A 15,278-nucleotide genomic window follows, 5' to 3' on the forward strand; every position below is an offset into this window, starting at 1 on the left:
GTATTTGTCTTTCTCTGACTGACTTACTTCCCTTAGCATTATGATCTCTAACTCCATCCATGTTGTTGCAAATGACATGATTTCATTCTTTTTTATGGCTGAATAATATTCATTGTATATAATATTTTTATATATATTATACATGTATATATATACAATGAATATTAGATATATGTATATGTATGTGTATATATGTATGTGTGTGTGTGTGTGTGTGTATATACACACACCACATCTTCTTTATCATTCAGCAATTGATGGACACTTGGACTGCTTCCATATCTTGGCTATTGTAAGTAATGCTGCTATAAACATAAGGGTGTGTGTATCTCATTGAATAAATTTTTCATGAATACCCAGTAGTGGAAATACTGGATCATAAGGTAGTTCTGTTTTTAATATTTTGAAGAATCTCCATACTGTCTTCTACAGTGGCTGCATCAGTTTGCATTCCCAACGACAGTGCACGAGGGTTCGTTCTTTTTTCTCCACATCCTCATCAACTCTTATTTCTTTGTTTTTGATTTTAGCTATTCTCATGGGTGTGAGGTGATCTCATTGTAGTTTTGATTTGCATTTCCTTGATGATGAGTGATGTTGAGCATCTTTTCATGTGTCTGTTGGCCATCTGGATGTCTTCTTTGGAAAAATGTCTGTTCATGTCTTCCGCCCATTTTTTAATTGCAGTATTTGTTTTTTGGGGGTTGAGTTTTATAAGTCCTCTCACTCTTTGTGCATAAAAAGAAACTGAAAAACACAAGAAGCAAAGAACAAAGTCATCAATAATCAGAAGCGGTTTATAGTTTGACTTCTAGGTCCCATGTGTGTATCTACACAACTAAGCATTTTAATGTCGTTAAGAGCCTACAGTTATGTATCATGCTTTTTTTTTTACACACCATGAATATTTACCATTTCAAAGTCACAAAACTATGAGTATTTTGATAACCAACAGTACACTACACCAACTCAATCTGAAAGGAAAAAAATATAATCCTGCCTTCCTTGGCAACAAAAATTTCAAGACAAAGACAAAAATGGCAACAGGCCTCCAGATAAAGATATCGGCAGGGGTATAATTAACTGCATTCCCTTAATGTTCAATTAAACATGAGCCATGAAGTAACAGAGTACACAACACATAATGCTTCTGAAAGAATTCATTATCCAATATATAGTATGCAAATATTAGCAAGGAGGTATGTTTCCACTGAATCACTTAATGTATTCTTATAGTACATCCAAAGGAGATGCACACACATTGAGAATTATCATTAAAATGTAAATATGAGTACATCTGCGTACATCTTTCCCTTTATATTTCTTCTGCCCCTCTGCTGCCCACCTAAGGAATAAGTCCAGATGTACATTTCTCTGAGACAGCTTAACAGCTTGATATTTAAGACGCTTCTTTCCTATCAATTATAACAAAAAGAAACTTACAAGTTGGTTAATTCACAAGCTTTACATTTTATCATACATTATCACTGCAGGACATTCAAAAAGCTTAGGTGTTATGAAATAATGAACCTTGTCCACAGCAAACACAGGTACGTCACAAAAATGCATTTATAGACCTATGGTTATAACTTAAAACTGTCTTTTAGATATGGAGATACTAACAAAAAGCCCTTCCCTTCCCGAGTTTTATAAGTTCTTTATTTTGGATACTAGCCCTTTATCCGATTTGTCATTTGCAGATGTCGTCTTCCATTCTGTAGGCAGTCTTTTGAGTTTTGTTGATTATTTCCTTTGCTGTGTGGAAGTATTTAATGTTGATGAAGTCCCTACAGTTTATTTTTGCTTTTGTTTCCTGTGCCTTTGGAGACATATCTAGAAAAAAACTGCTACGGCCAATGCCTGAGAAGTTACTGTGTATGCTCTCTTCTAGAATTTTTATGGTTTTAGGTTTCACATTCAGCTCTTTAATCCATTCTGAGTTTATTTCTGCCTATGGTGTAAGAAAGTGGTCCAGTTACATTCTTTCGCATATTGCTGTCCCGTTTTCCCAACATCATTTGTTGAAGAGACTTTTTCTCCATTGGATATTCTTTCCTGCTTTGTGGAAGGTTAATTGACCATGTAATTATGGGTTTATTTCTGGATTTTCTGTTCTGTTCCATGGATCTTTGTATCTGTTTTTATGCCAGTACCGTACTGTTTTGTTTACTACAGCTTTGCAGTATAACTTGAAGTCCAGAATTATAATGCCTCCAGCTTTGTTCTTCTGTTTCAAGATACTTCGGCAATTTGCGGTCTTTTGTGGTTCCATATAAATTTTAGGAGTGTTTGTTCTAGTGCTGTGAAAAATGCTGTTGGTATTTTGTTAGGGATTACATTACATGTGTACATGGCTTTGGGTAGTGTAGACGTTTGGACAATATTTGTTCTTTCAATCCATAAGCTTGAAATGTCCACTTATTTGTGTCATCTTTAATTTCTTGCATCTGTATTTTATAGTTTTCAGAGTACAGGTCTTTTACCTTTTTTGGTTAGGTTTATTCCTAGGTATCTTATTATTTGTGGTGTAATTGTCAATGGGATTGTTTTCTTAATTTCTCTTTCTGCTGCTTCATTATTGGTGTATAAAATGCAACAGATTTCTGTACATTGGTTTCCTGTCCTCTGACTTTACTAAATTCATTCATCAATTCTAGCAGTTTTTTAGTGGTGTCTTTTGGGTCTTTTATATATATATAGTATCATGTCATATACAAATAATGAAAGTTTTACTTCTTTCTTACCCATTTTGATGCCTTTTATTTCTTTTCCTTGTTTGATTGCTGTGTCTAGGACATCCAGTACTATGTTGAATCAAAGTGTTGAGATAGGACATCCCTGTCTTATGTTCTATATATTCCTGATATTAGGGGAAAAGCTCTCAGTTTTTCCCCATTAAGAATGATGTTAGCTGTGAGTGCTGATTATTAATTTCATTGTTGAGTGTTCCAGCTCAAATATTTCATAATTTATTTAACCTGTCCTCTATTGGTGGACATTTTATTATTATTAATGATGCTATGAACATTCTTGACATAGGTCTTTGTATGTCTCAGTATTTCACTAGTATAGATTCCAATATAAAACTGAGAATACTTTAAAGTCTGTGACACAAATTGTCAATAATTTCCACCAAGATTATAACCATTTTTATTTCAATATTTCAATCAGCACAATATACTTCTCGGTTCTGGGTTTCATTATTTTAGAAAATTGCAATTTAAAAAGATGGTCTTGGGCGCCTGGGTGGCACAGTTAGTTGTGCATGTCTTCGGCTCAGGTCATGAACCCACTGTCCTGGGGTCAAGTCCTGCATCAGGCTACCTGCTCAGTGGGGAGCCTGCTGCTTTCTCTCCTCCCCACTTGTGCACTCTCTTGCTATCTCTGTCACTATCCCTGTCTCTCTTAAATAAATAAATAAAATCTTTAAAAAAATTAATAAAAATAAAAAGATGGTCTTAATGTACTAAAACACATTTCTTTTTCATATTTTCATGTGCTCGTGTTATTTTTTTGTTGTTGTTTATTTTGTAGGCTTATGAATATTCTATTCCTTTTCCAACATTTGTATGAGGGTACTTGTCTTTTCCTTATTGATTTAGAAAACTGCTTTATGTATTATATACATTAATTAATCCTTTTACATTATCCGAGGGGTGCCTGGGTGTCTCAGTCATTGGGCATCTGCCTTTGGCTCGGGGTCATGATCCCAGCGTCCTGGGATCAAGCTGCACATCTGGCTCCCTGCTCGGAGGGAAGCCTGCTTCTCCCTCTCCCACTCCCCCTGCTTGTATTCCCTTTCTCATTCTCTCTCTCTCTCTGTCAAATAAATAAATAAAATCTTTAAAAAAATATATATATATGTATAAACTTGGTACAGTGCCATAAAAGACTTTCCTTCTTAAAAGGCACTAATTATTTCTTTATTTAGATAAGTATTTTCTTTTATTCCAGTTTTGGTAAACTCCATGTAATAAAAGTTGAGATATTGAATAGCAAAATCAAAACACTGTTCTAATCATTGTTTATATGCCTCTTGTATTGCATACCTTTTGCAATATCTTCTGTTTTCATCCCTTTTTAAACACCACTGAGAGATGGCCAACTAGTGACAGCATCTCATTCCAGTTTTAGAAAAGTCTTCTAAATCTGTAACTTTAACCTATTCTTCCTCTTTGTGTCTTCTGGAGCCACACAGGATAAATCTCAAGTCTGTCTCATCATCCACATTTCCCCTGCCCACGTTGTGTATAACCACGGCCCCTCTTTGACAGAGCACCTCAAGACTTGCAGCAAGCAGTCTGTAGGACTTACTTGTTTCCGTGTCAAAGTATTTTCCTCTCCGCCATGTGGCACTAGCTACCGTGGGCATTGACCGCATACATTTTTATTGTATAGACGTTCTGCATAAACGAGAATGTGGTTGGCAGATTGGAAGACAAATCAGTGGTTGACGTGAGAAAGTGATGAGAATGGTATGAAGTAAAAGGGGCTTTGGAGGATTCATTATTTAGAACTTGTGAAGTTAGGGGTTGTGAGAAGCCAGGACGGAATGGATATTGGCATGGTGATAAAGTTTTGTCATCTCGCTGTGAGAACAGACTGTGACCATGGTGCCTGAATTCTCAAGTGTGCTCAGTCAGTGGCGCTAGGCTGACCAGAATTAGATGTCTCTCTCTCAGGACAGTAAGTAAATGTGAAGACTGGCGGTGGAGTGAAGTCAGTCACATAGATCCGATGTTGTCTTCCACAATGTCCATCTCTGTCTGAAGTGGCAATGCAAAAGAAAGACAGGAACTTGTGTGAGACTTAAGGAAACATCGAGAGGAATCATTGTCTTTCCCTTGCCAATCAGGGATGATGACTTCAGCCACCATGCGTCTTGCTTCCCTTTTCATGAATTTCAGTATTCTTGGTGATTTATGGGAGCTCAGATCCCTTGGTCGATGAAAAGTTTCTCAGTTCCAATTTTTATATGACAGCCTCTGGAAGATTTGAAGAGCAACCAAATATATCAAGTTCTTTTAGCCATTCTTAAAATGACAGGTTTTTCTGGCATCTTGTCTTTGTCACTCTTAAATGGGTACAGTTTAATTTAACTCTGTTCTTTATGAAATTTGGAAGGCAGACACAATGTATTTTTGTTGTGGAAAACCACAGTAGGAGGCAGTTAAACTCTTACTCCTTGAGCTGGTTTCTAAGTTAAATTCTTATTCAATTAAAAACTAAAGTATGTATGGGTTTATAGAAGAATATATTCTGAGTCAGTTCTTAAAAACTGATATTACAACTTAGTATGGATTTTACTTTGTCATACTCATAGTTCAAGTTCACAGTCAATGCATTGGCTTCTTTTGGGACAGATCATTATGCAAACTCTTGCAGGTCGTGGAAGCTTCAAGCTCCTCTCTCAGTCTTTGGCAGAATTAAGGATCTTTTCATCATGAATATCAAACCATCATCAAAAAATGTCCACAAGAACAAAACAACCAGCAACAACCACAACAAAAAACAGTATGACCTCTTCTTAATTACCAGGTACCCAGTGTGCTGGCTAATAATTTTCATACATCCTTTTCTTCTTTCCCTCATGCACTTTTATCTGAGAAGAACAGTGGGAAGAAAGGAACACTTGAATTGCCCAGATTTGTGGATCTGGACCAAGTCCAGCGTCCTAGGCAGACTTGAGAAGACTAGTTCCCAAGTGCGATCTGGCAATGCCACCCCCACAGCAATGACACGATGAGCTTCATGCCTTTAAGGGCGCTTTGATATATATGATTGCATTTGATCTTTACCTTGGGGGTTAGTAGGACAAGTGGCCTTGTCCTCACCTTGGCCCTAGAACAACCTGAACACAGACGCTTAACGCAGTTCGTCCTTTGTCTCCAGAGGCAAGAGGAAAAACCTGATGTCCCACCTTGTAGCCTGGGGCTCTTTCTGCCGACTGGCACTGCGCCCTCAGATGCTGGGGTAAATCTGTGAAGTTGGCTTGCACTGGAGGGAATATACCCATGGCAATTCTGAATCTCAGAGTTAAAAAGGAAGTGAGCCAACAGGGAGGGGGAAAGCCTTCAGCATCTTAGATCTTTGTTTCTACGAACACCTGGAGGAGGTAGTTGGATGATTTGACATATGTTTTAACAATGAAGAGCTTCACTATGAAAAGATAAGAGTCTGTAAAGTAGTTGGGAAGTCAGCCTCCTTTAATACACACAGACTCTTCTTTGGAGCTGAAAGTGCCTGTGGGGTAGAGCTGTGGTAAAGAAATGATCCCAGGAGATAAAAACCATCACTAAGACAGGAGAGTGAAATGTTTTCTCTCCTAGTTACCACTGGAGCTGGGTCAAGGGCATAAAGCTTTACACTGCTCTTCAGTTAGTGCCCCACCAGTTGGCACAATGGTGAGCAGATGCCGTGGGCATAGCGGTACCTTACAAGTGACATTTCAATGACAGGAGTACCAGGGAGTGACAATTTGAGGAGAATGGTATTGGGAATCTTGAAGTGTGTCCCCCTTTTTCTGTGTCCAGCTAACCGTTATCTTCCACGTGTCTTCTGTCTCAGTCACACTATGGCTGTGGCCGTGCAGCAGATTTAGAGGGATCCGCCTGTGCCTCTAGGGCTCGGGATGGGCTACTTTTCTCTTCAAAGGGCCAGTCGTATGTTGGGAAAACATCGTTTGGAGTTACTGGGCATGCCAAAGATAGCTCAGTTGGCCCGTGAAGCTGAGCTCCTCAGAACTCCTCAGAGTCAAAATGAGGAGTATAGAGCACATAGGGCTCAACTGCATGGGTATAACAGATGTTTCAGATGTATTTCATCTCCACTCTACAAGCAGTTACAGAAAGAACGAGAAAGCAGGAGGTAATGAAGGACAGGAAGAACAATAGGACCACATCCTTTATTTTCACTTTGGAGATGGACCTAAGACGCTCTCCACAGCTTTCTCTCTGTTTCCTGAAATACTTGGAGTCTCCCCTTTGTCTGGGATGGATGGCCGTCGCAATCCAGGAGAGTGATGGGGAGAAACACACGCTGGGCTGCAAAGGGTCACTGAATAGTGTTGTTCACATTCCCAGGAACTCAGAGGCCAGCCCCCAAGTCCTGGTGAGGATGGAGAGCTCCATCCCACGATAGAGCCTTGCTGTGATTCCAGAAGCACTGCCCCAGTCTGCCATCAGGATCCCGAGTTCCATGGGTATAAGTCACCCAGCCAGGGACAATTTGGAAGGCACCCATTCTTTTATCCATCCTGTGTCCGACTTGCAGGGTCAGGCTACTGGGAGACCCAGAGGAGAAGACCACCATGGGTTCCTGTGGGGCATCTCCCATCCCTCCTCCTTGGCAGGGGCAGTGGGAAAAGGATACCAGGAGGATTTTCTGACTCCAGTGGCTGAAGAGAGAGGGTCGGTGTTGGTTCTTTTGATCTAAAAGTGAAAGATTTCAAGAACACTTGTGGTAATTTAAAATCCCGCAGTACCATCCAAATAATAATAGGCACAGAACAGCATTTTTAAAAAGAAGTTATTTTTCTGCTATATACTTTTAAAAAACCACAGGAGTTTTTAATCTGCCTGGAACATCACTGATTTGACCAATGTTTTTTACTTTCTCTAGATATACAGGTTCTATTATAAAGATGTGAACAGAATTTTTAAACTAGGTGTCTTTATTGTTGATTATATAACTGAATGTGTCCATTGTGACTCCAACAATTTAAAAAAAGAATGAACATATATATATATTTTTTTGGCTATATAGCCGTATGTGTTTATTGTGTTTCAAACAATATAAAATGTAGAAGGGGGAAGTGGTCCCGTAGTCCTGTTCCTCAGCAACAGTCACTGTTAGCTCTAAATTTGCTTCTAACTTGCAGGAGCTTAAGGATGATAGTTTTAAGTGAGCTTGTGTTCTCACATTGGGTTGCATTTGTTCTGTCTGCAAAAACGCATGGCATAAACAGCAGCAAACCCAGTATAATAACAACCAGAAAAATGAAAATTTGTACAAAGCTACAATAGATACCAAAAAGACCCTGAACATTTAAAAGTGTTAGGTCTGGGGCGCCTGGGTGGCTCAGTGGGTTAAGCCGCTGCCTTCCGCTCAGGTCATGATCCCAGGGTCCTGGGATCGAGTCCCGCATTGGGCTCTCTGCTCAGCAGGGAGCCTGCTTCCCTCTCTCTTTCTCTGCCTGCCTCTCTGTCTACTTGTAATCTCTGTCAAATAAACAAAAAAAAATCTATTAAAAGTGTTAGATCTGTTCATTATGTTCTTTGTGGCGTTTTATGGTCATTGCTGGTAAGAGGTAAGAATCTTCCGTGCATCTGCCAACCCATGACATCTGTTCTTTCTGCTCTTCTGAGTTTTTGTGAGATCATTATGGGGTTCTGACTTAACATACTTAGGATAAAAAGATCTATTGGTCATTGAAGCAGTCTTTTTAAATCCCTTCTCTGGATGGCCAGTTGGATATAATTATAAGTCATGAAATTTATCATCACCTGTGGCTGTCAGAAGCAAATTTGTTAGTTTAATTATACCTCATGTTTCTTTACTCATGATTATTTTATCAGATGATACTGGGGGCTTTTCGTGTGTGCCTTGCACAGTGCCAGGATGAAGGGTACCAAAGGACCAGGCAGGCAGGAGAGAGACACACATACACATGGACAACTTTGAGGTGATGTGAGAAGAGGGCACCCCAGTTGACTGAAACCCAGAGGACAGAGTGACTCCATTTTGCCAGAAAATACCAGGGAAGGATTCTTAGAGGGCCGATTTCAGTGACATGAGTCATGAAAGTTTGGTAAGAACTTGTAGGTGGAGAAGAGGCTGGGGATGAAACAAGGTGTGTCAAGACAAAGCTATACCGGTAGAGAAGGGAATGAACACTTCTGAGGTGCCTACTGTGCAGACACTGCGTATCTGCTAATTTGATGCTGTCAGGTCTGCCTCATTGTCCTCGTTTTGCCCAGGAGGAAGCTCAGGAGAGTTATGTGTTTTGCCCAAGTTCTTGGGTTACTGCTTGGGGAGTCATGGTTCTGCCAGTAGCATGAGGCTGAGGAAAGAGCTTGTCTTCTGGTGGGAGTGATACCTTGGTGTGGCTGGAGTGTGGCCTGCCATGAAGGAAACAGATGGAAGTGAGGTTAAAGATGGAGAATGGAACCGATTAGTGAAGGGCATTTTCAGCCTGTGTAAGATTTGCTCGTGATTTGCTAGTGTTTGAGAACACTAGTAAGGGTTTGTAAGCAGACATGGGAAGCTTGACTGATTTTTTTTTTTTTAAGATTTTATTTATTTATTTGACACAGAAGAGAGTTAGCGAGAGAGGGAACGCAAGCAGGGGGAGTAGGAGAGGGAGAAGCAGGCCTCCCTTGGAGCAGAGAGCCCAATGCGGGGCTTGATCACAGGACTCTGGGATTGTGACCTGAGTCGAAGGCAGACGCTTAACAACTGAGCCACTCAGGTGCCCAAGCTTGACTGATATTTTATTTTATTTATTTATTTTTAACTATTTTATTTATTTATTTGACAGAGATCGCAAGTAGGCAGAGAGGCAGGCAGAGAGAGAGAGAGAGAGAAGCAGGCTCCCCGCTGAGCAAAGAGCCCGATGCGTGGCTCGATCCCAGGACCCTGGGATCATGACCTGACCTGAAGGCAGAGGATTTAACCCACTGAGCCACCCAGGCACCCCTTGACTGATATTTTAGAAAGACTCTGGCCACCATGTTTTAGATGGAGGGAGTTGGATAAAACTGGAATTGGGGTTACAAGTATAGAAAGTATTTTTCTAAATTTGACCTGACTTTCTCCTTAAGACCACCTCTCCACTTAGTACTTAGTAAGTGGAGAAAAAAGAAGCTACATTTAGTTGAGAGGAGGAAACTCCGATATTGCTCCATGAATGTGGAAAGTCTCTTTCGGTAATTTGTTTTTCCCTCTGTACCCCACTGAGATGGAGTCTCACATGGCCTTGAGGGTGTGTGTATGTGTGTTTGTGTCAAAGATTGAGGCAATCTGGTGACTGTGGTCTGGTGGTGGTCTGGCTCTGCCTGAGCCCTCTGTTGGCAACCGTTGCTGAACTACGTGGCTGCTCTAACTTGCAGTTTATTTTCTCCCAGATCAGTCAGGGCCTGGCTGTCTGTATTGCCTACGTGGTCCCACTGTGGCTCTTGCTTGACCTTTATACCCCTTACTTTATCCCACGATAAGTTTTGATAGTGCCCTTCTCTCCATGGTCCTCCACGGTAGTACTGGGGAATGTCCAGTCTGCTTAGAAGCTCGTCAGGCTTTGTATAGCTAACCTCAAAACTTGGCCGGCCTGCCTATCTATCTATCTATCATCCATCCATCCATCTATCTATCTATCTCTATCTACCTACCTATCTATATCTGTCTATCTATCTAACACACAACTGCTGTGACACCAGTTTTGCCGAGTTACGTGATATGGTCACCACCCATGCAGTCATCACTCCGTGTTGTCATGAGAGTCGGGGGTGGGGCATGAAGACGTTCTGTGAGGTGGCATATCCTCTAGATCCCTAACAGGAACGTGATACAGAAACTCCTTGGCTTTTGGTTTGTGTTAATCAACCTTTTAAACTCCTCACCCTCTTCTAGGATTTTAGCCCCGATTGGGGAAAAGCTGTACCAGATGTGTCTCCATCTCCTGATTTCTCTTTTTACCTCAACCACTTCTCTCCGCCATTCTCCTTGTGTTCCCAACTCACTGGGACTTCTCTAGGTCATCCTGTCCTCCTTTAGAAAGAAACCGTTTAAACTCCCACTTTGGGCCATCATGGTGGCCAGGGTACAAGGAAGGAGTGAGGTCAGCTGTTAAGATAAAGGAATTTCAAAGGAATTTCAAACTGTCGCATTTGTCACCTGATGGTAGAACGGCTGCAGTAGTCTAGATGAGGGATAATAAAAGCCAGAAGAGAGTCCTGCGTGTGAGCCTTGGTGAAACCAGATGTGTGGGTGATGACAGGGAGGCGTTGAAGATGACTTTAGGGTTCCTAGTTGAGGCAACCATTGGATAAAGATTCACTTGACAGAGAAAAGACAAGAGGAGAAGGAGTCACTGTGAAGGCAGAGGGGAGGAGCAGGAGGTTTGTGGGGTGGGAGGAAGAGAGGGAAGGTAATGATTCAGTTTGGGGTCTGACTGAAATGCTGTCTAACAGGAGAAATGTGGGGCTGGCGCCTGCGAGAGAATCTGCCTGGAGAAATGGATTTGGGAAACAGGTGAGAATATCTAGGAAGAAAAGGAAGAGAGACTCACTTGTCCTTGTAAATGCTAAATTTAAAGTCATCAACAAGGTCATCCCTGTTTTAATTCTTCCTTGTATTTCACAATGACCCAGTACTTTGGGACCTCTCCTCCAGGTTCCTTGAAGCGGGACACCTCTGAGGTCACAGGGTACTGACAAGGGTGTCTGCTGCTACTTCTGATGCCCAAGGGGACCTTTAAAGCGCCAGGCTTGATGCTTAGATCCATGGTATACTAAGTTCATATCAGAGTGAGGCCAGAATATTCCACACAAAGAAAACTTTGATGAGTGGTTAAAAATAAATAATCTGCAGGTGTGTGCAGAGGCACTGTCTAATTTTTCGTAACTGAGCTGAGTTTGTTAAGTGAACTCTTGGGAATGTGACATGTACCTCTCAAAACCATCATCGTTATGCCTGAGACATGGTCTAACCTTTGGGCGTCCTCTGCTAATATAATTGCCTTGCTGTCTTTGAGAGGTGGCTTCTAATTGGGTTTCACAGTAGCCGTTGCTGTCGAGGTGCAGGTTGCAGCCTTTCAATGGGTTGGGCCGGGTCATTAAGCATTTCCTCTCCCTGGACTGGACAGCTGAGCCTGGACAGGAGCCAGCAGTTACTGAAATGCCATTACTCAGAGGCCTGACCTTTAAGACACTGACTTGTTATGTCATTGAGGTTCGACTTCTCTCCTCTCAAATTTAAATGGAGCTTTATTGCATACAGTGCTAAACTCAATTCTTCTCACTCTCCGTGGCCTTTCCATAAGGTTATTTCCCCCTGGTTCCTAACATTTAGTCCTCTGGCTGGACAAGGGGTTTAAGAACTAAAGACAGCTTGCTATTTACGAGGCTTGGGACCGTCCGTGGGAAGTGTGGTAGATTATCGCACGGGCACGACTCAGAGTCCTCCGAGGATTGATGATTGACGTACAGGTAACCTGAGGAGAAGTCTCTTAGCCAGTTTTCTTCTTTTTGGTAAAAATGTGCTGAAAATTCTTTCTTTTCCTCAAGTTCTTATTTTTATTCCAGTTGGTTAACATACAGTGTTCTCTTAGTTTGGGGTGTGCACTATAGTGACTCAGCACTTCCGTACATCATCCTGCGCTCATCACAGCAAGTGCCCTCCTTCACCCCCATCCCGTGTCCCGCCTCCTCCCACTGGCCTCCTGCTCTTGGAACCATTGGCTTGTTCACTGTCAGTAAGAGACTGTTTCTTGCTTTGTCTCTCTCGCTCTTTTCCCTTGTGCTGGAAATTCTTATCTCTAGGATTATTGTTCTGAAGGTTTTTAATTCATTTGAAGAAAATGAGTACATAACGGTCACCCTGAAGAAACAAGACCTTGAGCGGGCGTGGGTGGGAAGGGGGGACCACAGAAGGAACTCCGTGTTCGGCTCTGGCTCTCCTTAGAGCAGCTCTGTAGCCAGTCCTCTTTATGCTCCAGGAAGACATCCTGGGCAGGTCCAGTGTATTTTCTGATCATTCTTGTGCAATACACAGCTGTCCAGTCACGTTTCCTTTCCAGACAGTCTCAGTTTGGTGATTAATGTGTCCGGCCTCAAATAGGCTGGTGTAAAGTGAAAACTTCTTCCCTGGTGCAGATTTCAGATTCAGTTTGTCACATTCTACCAAAAGTAAAAACTACTGCTATTTCTAGTGAAGTACATTGAAATTATAGATTAATTTACTTCTCAGAGGTGATAAACACATTTCCTTATTCTTGGTCTTCAGTTACTTGTATTTGTTATTGCAAAGGCTGTTTTCAAAATGAAGCTTTGTGGGATGCCCGAGTGGCTTAGTCTTGGGTGTCTGCCTTCGGCTCAAGTCATGATCCCAGGGTCCTGGGGTTGAGTCCCGCATCAGGCTCCCTGCTTGGTGGGAAGCCTGCTTCTCCCTCTCCCTCTCCCCCTGCTTGTGTTCCCCTCTCTCACTTTGTCTCTCTCTGTCAAATAAATTAATAAAAATCTTTTAAAAAATTAAAAAAAAACCAACAAAATGAAGTTTTGTTTGTTGATATTATTATGCCAAAGTGCAATAAATTTTTGTGTATTGATTTTTGTATTTAACTATTTGGTTCAATGTTCTTATTTTAATAGCTTTTCAGTGAACTCTTGATACAGACAATTATATCAGCTGTGAAAATGGTGTTTCTTCCTTGCTTTCCATTTCTTGTGCCTTTTCCCCTTTATTTTTCTATATTGCCCTCCAGGCAGAATTAGTAAATAGAAGTGTCAATGACTGCCATTGTTTTCTAATTTTTGATTTTAGAAGTGTTGCTTGGTTTTTCCAACAACATATTTTATTTATTTATTTGAGAGAGAATGAGAGCAAGAGTGAGCGAGGGAGGCAGAGAGAACCCTCATAAGCCCGGTGGTGGGGGGCGGGGTAAGGGGGGTGGGCAGAGGAAGCAGTGGACTTGGAGCAAGGAGCCGGACTCGGGACTTCATCTCAGGACCCTGGGATCATGACCTGAGCCAAAGGCAGAGGCTTCACCGACTGTGCCACCCATGCATCCCAGAAGGGTTGCTTGTAAGAATACGCCAATTGGTAGAATGTTTACAGTAAATTTTTTTTTGTGGATATCCTTTATTACAGTTAGAAATTTCAGTAAGGAATTTTAATCATGCATCTGCATAGAGTCTTATCCAATATCTTTTCTGTATCTAGTGAGGTGTTGTGGGCTGACTCTTACAGAAGGGTGTTAAGATGCAACCTATTGTATCTTCCAGGTGCAGAGTCATTGCTAAGTGGACTGGGGTGACACTACATTTTGAAACATGATTGATACAGTGTGGATGAATTTTTTAAACATATACCCTTTGTAGGGAAATACTGTATTATGTGGTCATGCTTGAAAAGTAAATCTAAAGTTTGTTTGTTTGTTTTTCTCTCTAGTATTACTTTACCGTTCTTTTTGGCCATGAGGGTCAGAAACCTCTGGAGCTGCGCTGTGAGGAGGAGCAGGATGGTAAAGAGTGGATGGAGGCCATTCACCAAGCCAGGTAGGGACTCACGTCCTCTGTGTGACGCTGGGTTGGCTGGGTCTCTCCCACTGAGGTTTTCACTGTTGGCTAGTTCTGGAAGAACTGGCAATTCTAAGATGGGTTTCCCGTTGGTATCTCCTTTTCAGTGATGTGTGAAATGATACTTTGAGCTTTCTATGGCTATATTCTAGCCAAAGATGAAAAGTAATAAATATATAAAAATAATAATAATACAAACTATGGAAAGAACCTAGATGTCCATCAACAAATGAATGGATCAAGAAGAGGTGGTGTATATATACAATGGAATACTATGCAGCCATTGAAAGAAATGAAATTTTGCCATTTGCGACGACGTGGATGGAACTAGAGGGTATTATGCTTAGCGAAGTGAGTCAGTTGGAGTAAGACAACTATCATATGAGCTCCCTGATATGAGGAAGTGCAGATGCGACATGGGAGGTTTGGGGGGTAGGAAAGAAAAAAATGAAAGAAGGTGGGATCGGGAGGGAGACAAACCATAAAAGACTCAATCTCAAAAAACAAGACTGAGGGTTGCTGGGGGGGTGAGGAGGGGAGAGGGGGGCAGGGATATGAACATTGGGGAGGGTATGTGCTATGATGAGTGCTATGAAATGTGTAAACCTGATGAGTCACAGACCTGTACCCCTGGGGATAAAAACACATTATATGTTTATTTAAAAATTTAAAAAATAATAATAATAATGGGTCACTTTTGTGGATTGTTCCTGTATGACAGGAGCCCTTCTAAGCGCTTCTGAATGAAGGCATGTATTGATTTGCTTATCCTCTCAATAATCTGGGGTTGGTCTTATAATTACCCCCTTTTACAGAGAAGGAAAATGAAGCTGGGAAGGTTGGTTTGCTTGTCTGAGGTCACACAGCTGGTAAGTGGCAGAGCTGGGATACAGACCCAGCCAAGCCCACGTTTGTAAACCCTGCCCCGGGCAGCCTGGTTATCAAGAGCGGTGATGCTGACTCGATCTGGGGAGATAGGAGAGTATG

At 41.5% G+C, this 15,278-nt stretch overlaps 1 protein-coding gene across 1 annotated transcript in view; it reads left to right on the forward strand.

Annotated features, from left to right (window-relative positions):
- RASGRF2 (Ras protein specific guanine nucleotide releasing factor 2) overlaps positions 1-15,278 on the forward strand; it is a 251,066-nt gene that overhangs the window by 61,923 nt on the left and 173,865 nt on the right. Inside the window, exon 2 of the mRNA XM_059418164.1 lies at positions 14,164-14,270. Within this exon, the coding sequence (XP_059274147.1) occupies positions 14,164-14,270 (107 nt within the window). The remainder of the gene's footprint in view (positions 1-14,163; positions 14,271-15,278) is intronic.

This window comes from Mustela nigripes, chromosome 12, assembly GCF_022355385.1.
Source record: "Mustela nigripes isolate SB6536 chromosome 12, MUSNIG.SB6536, whole genome shotgun sequence".
Lineage (NCBI taxonomy): Eukaryota > Metazoa > Chordata > Mammalia > Carnivora > Mustelidae > Mustela > Mustela nigripes.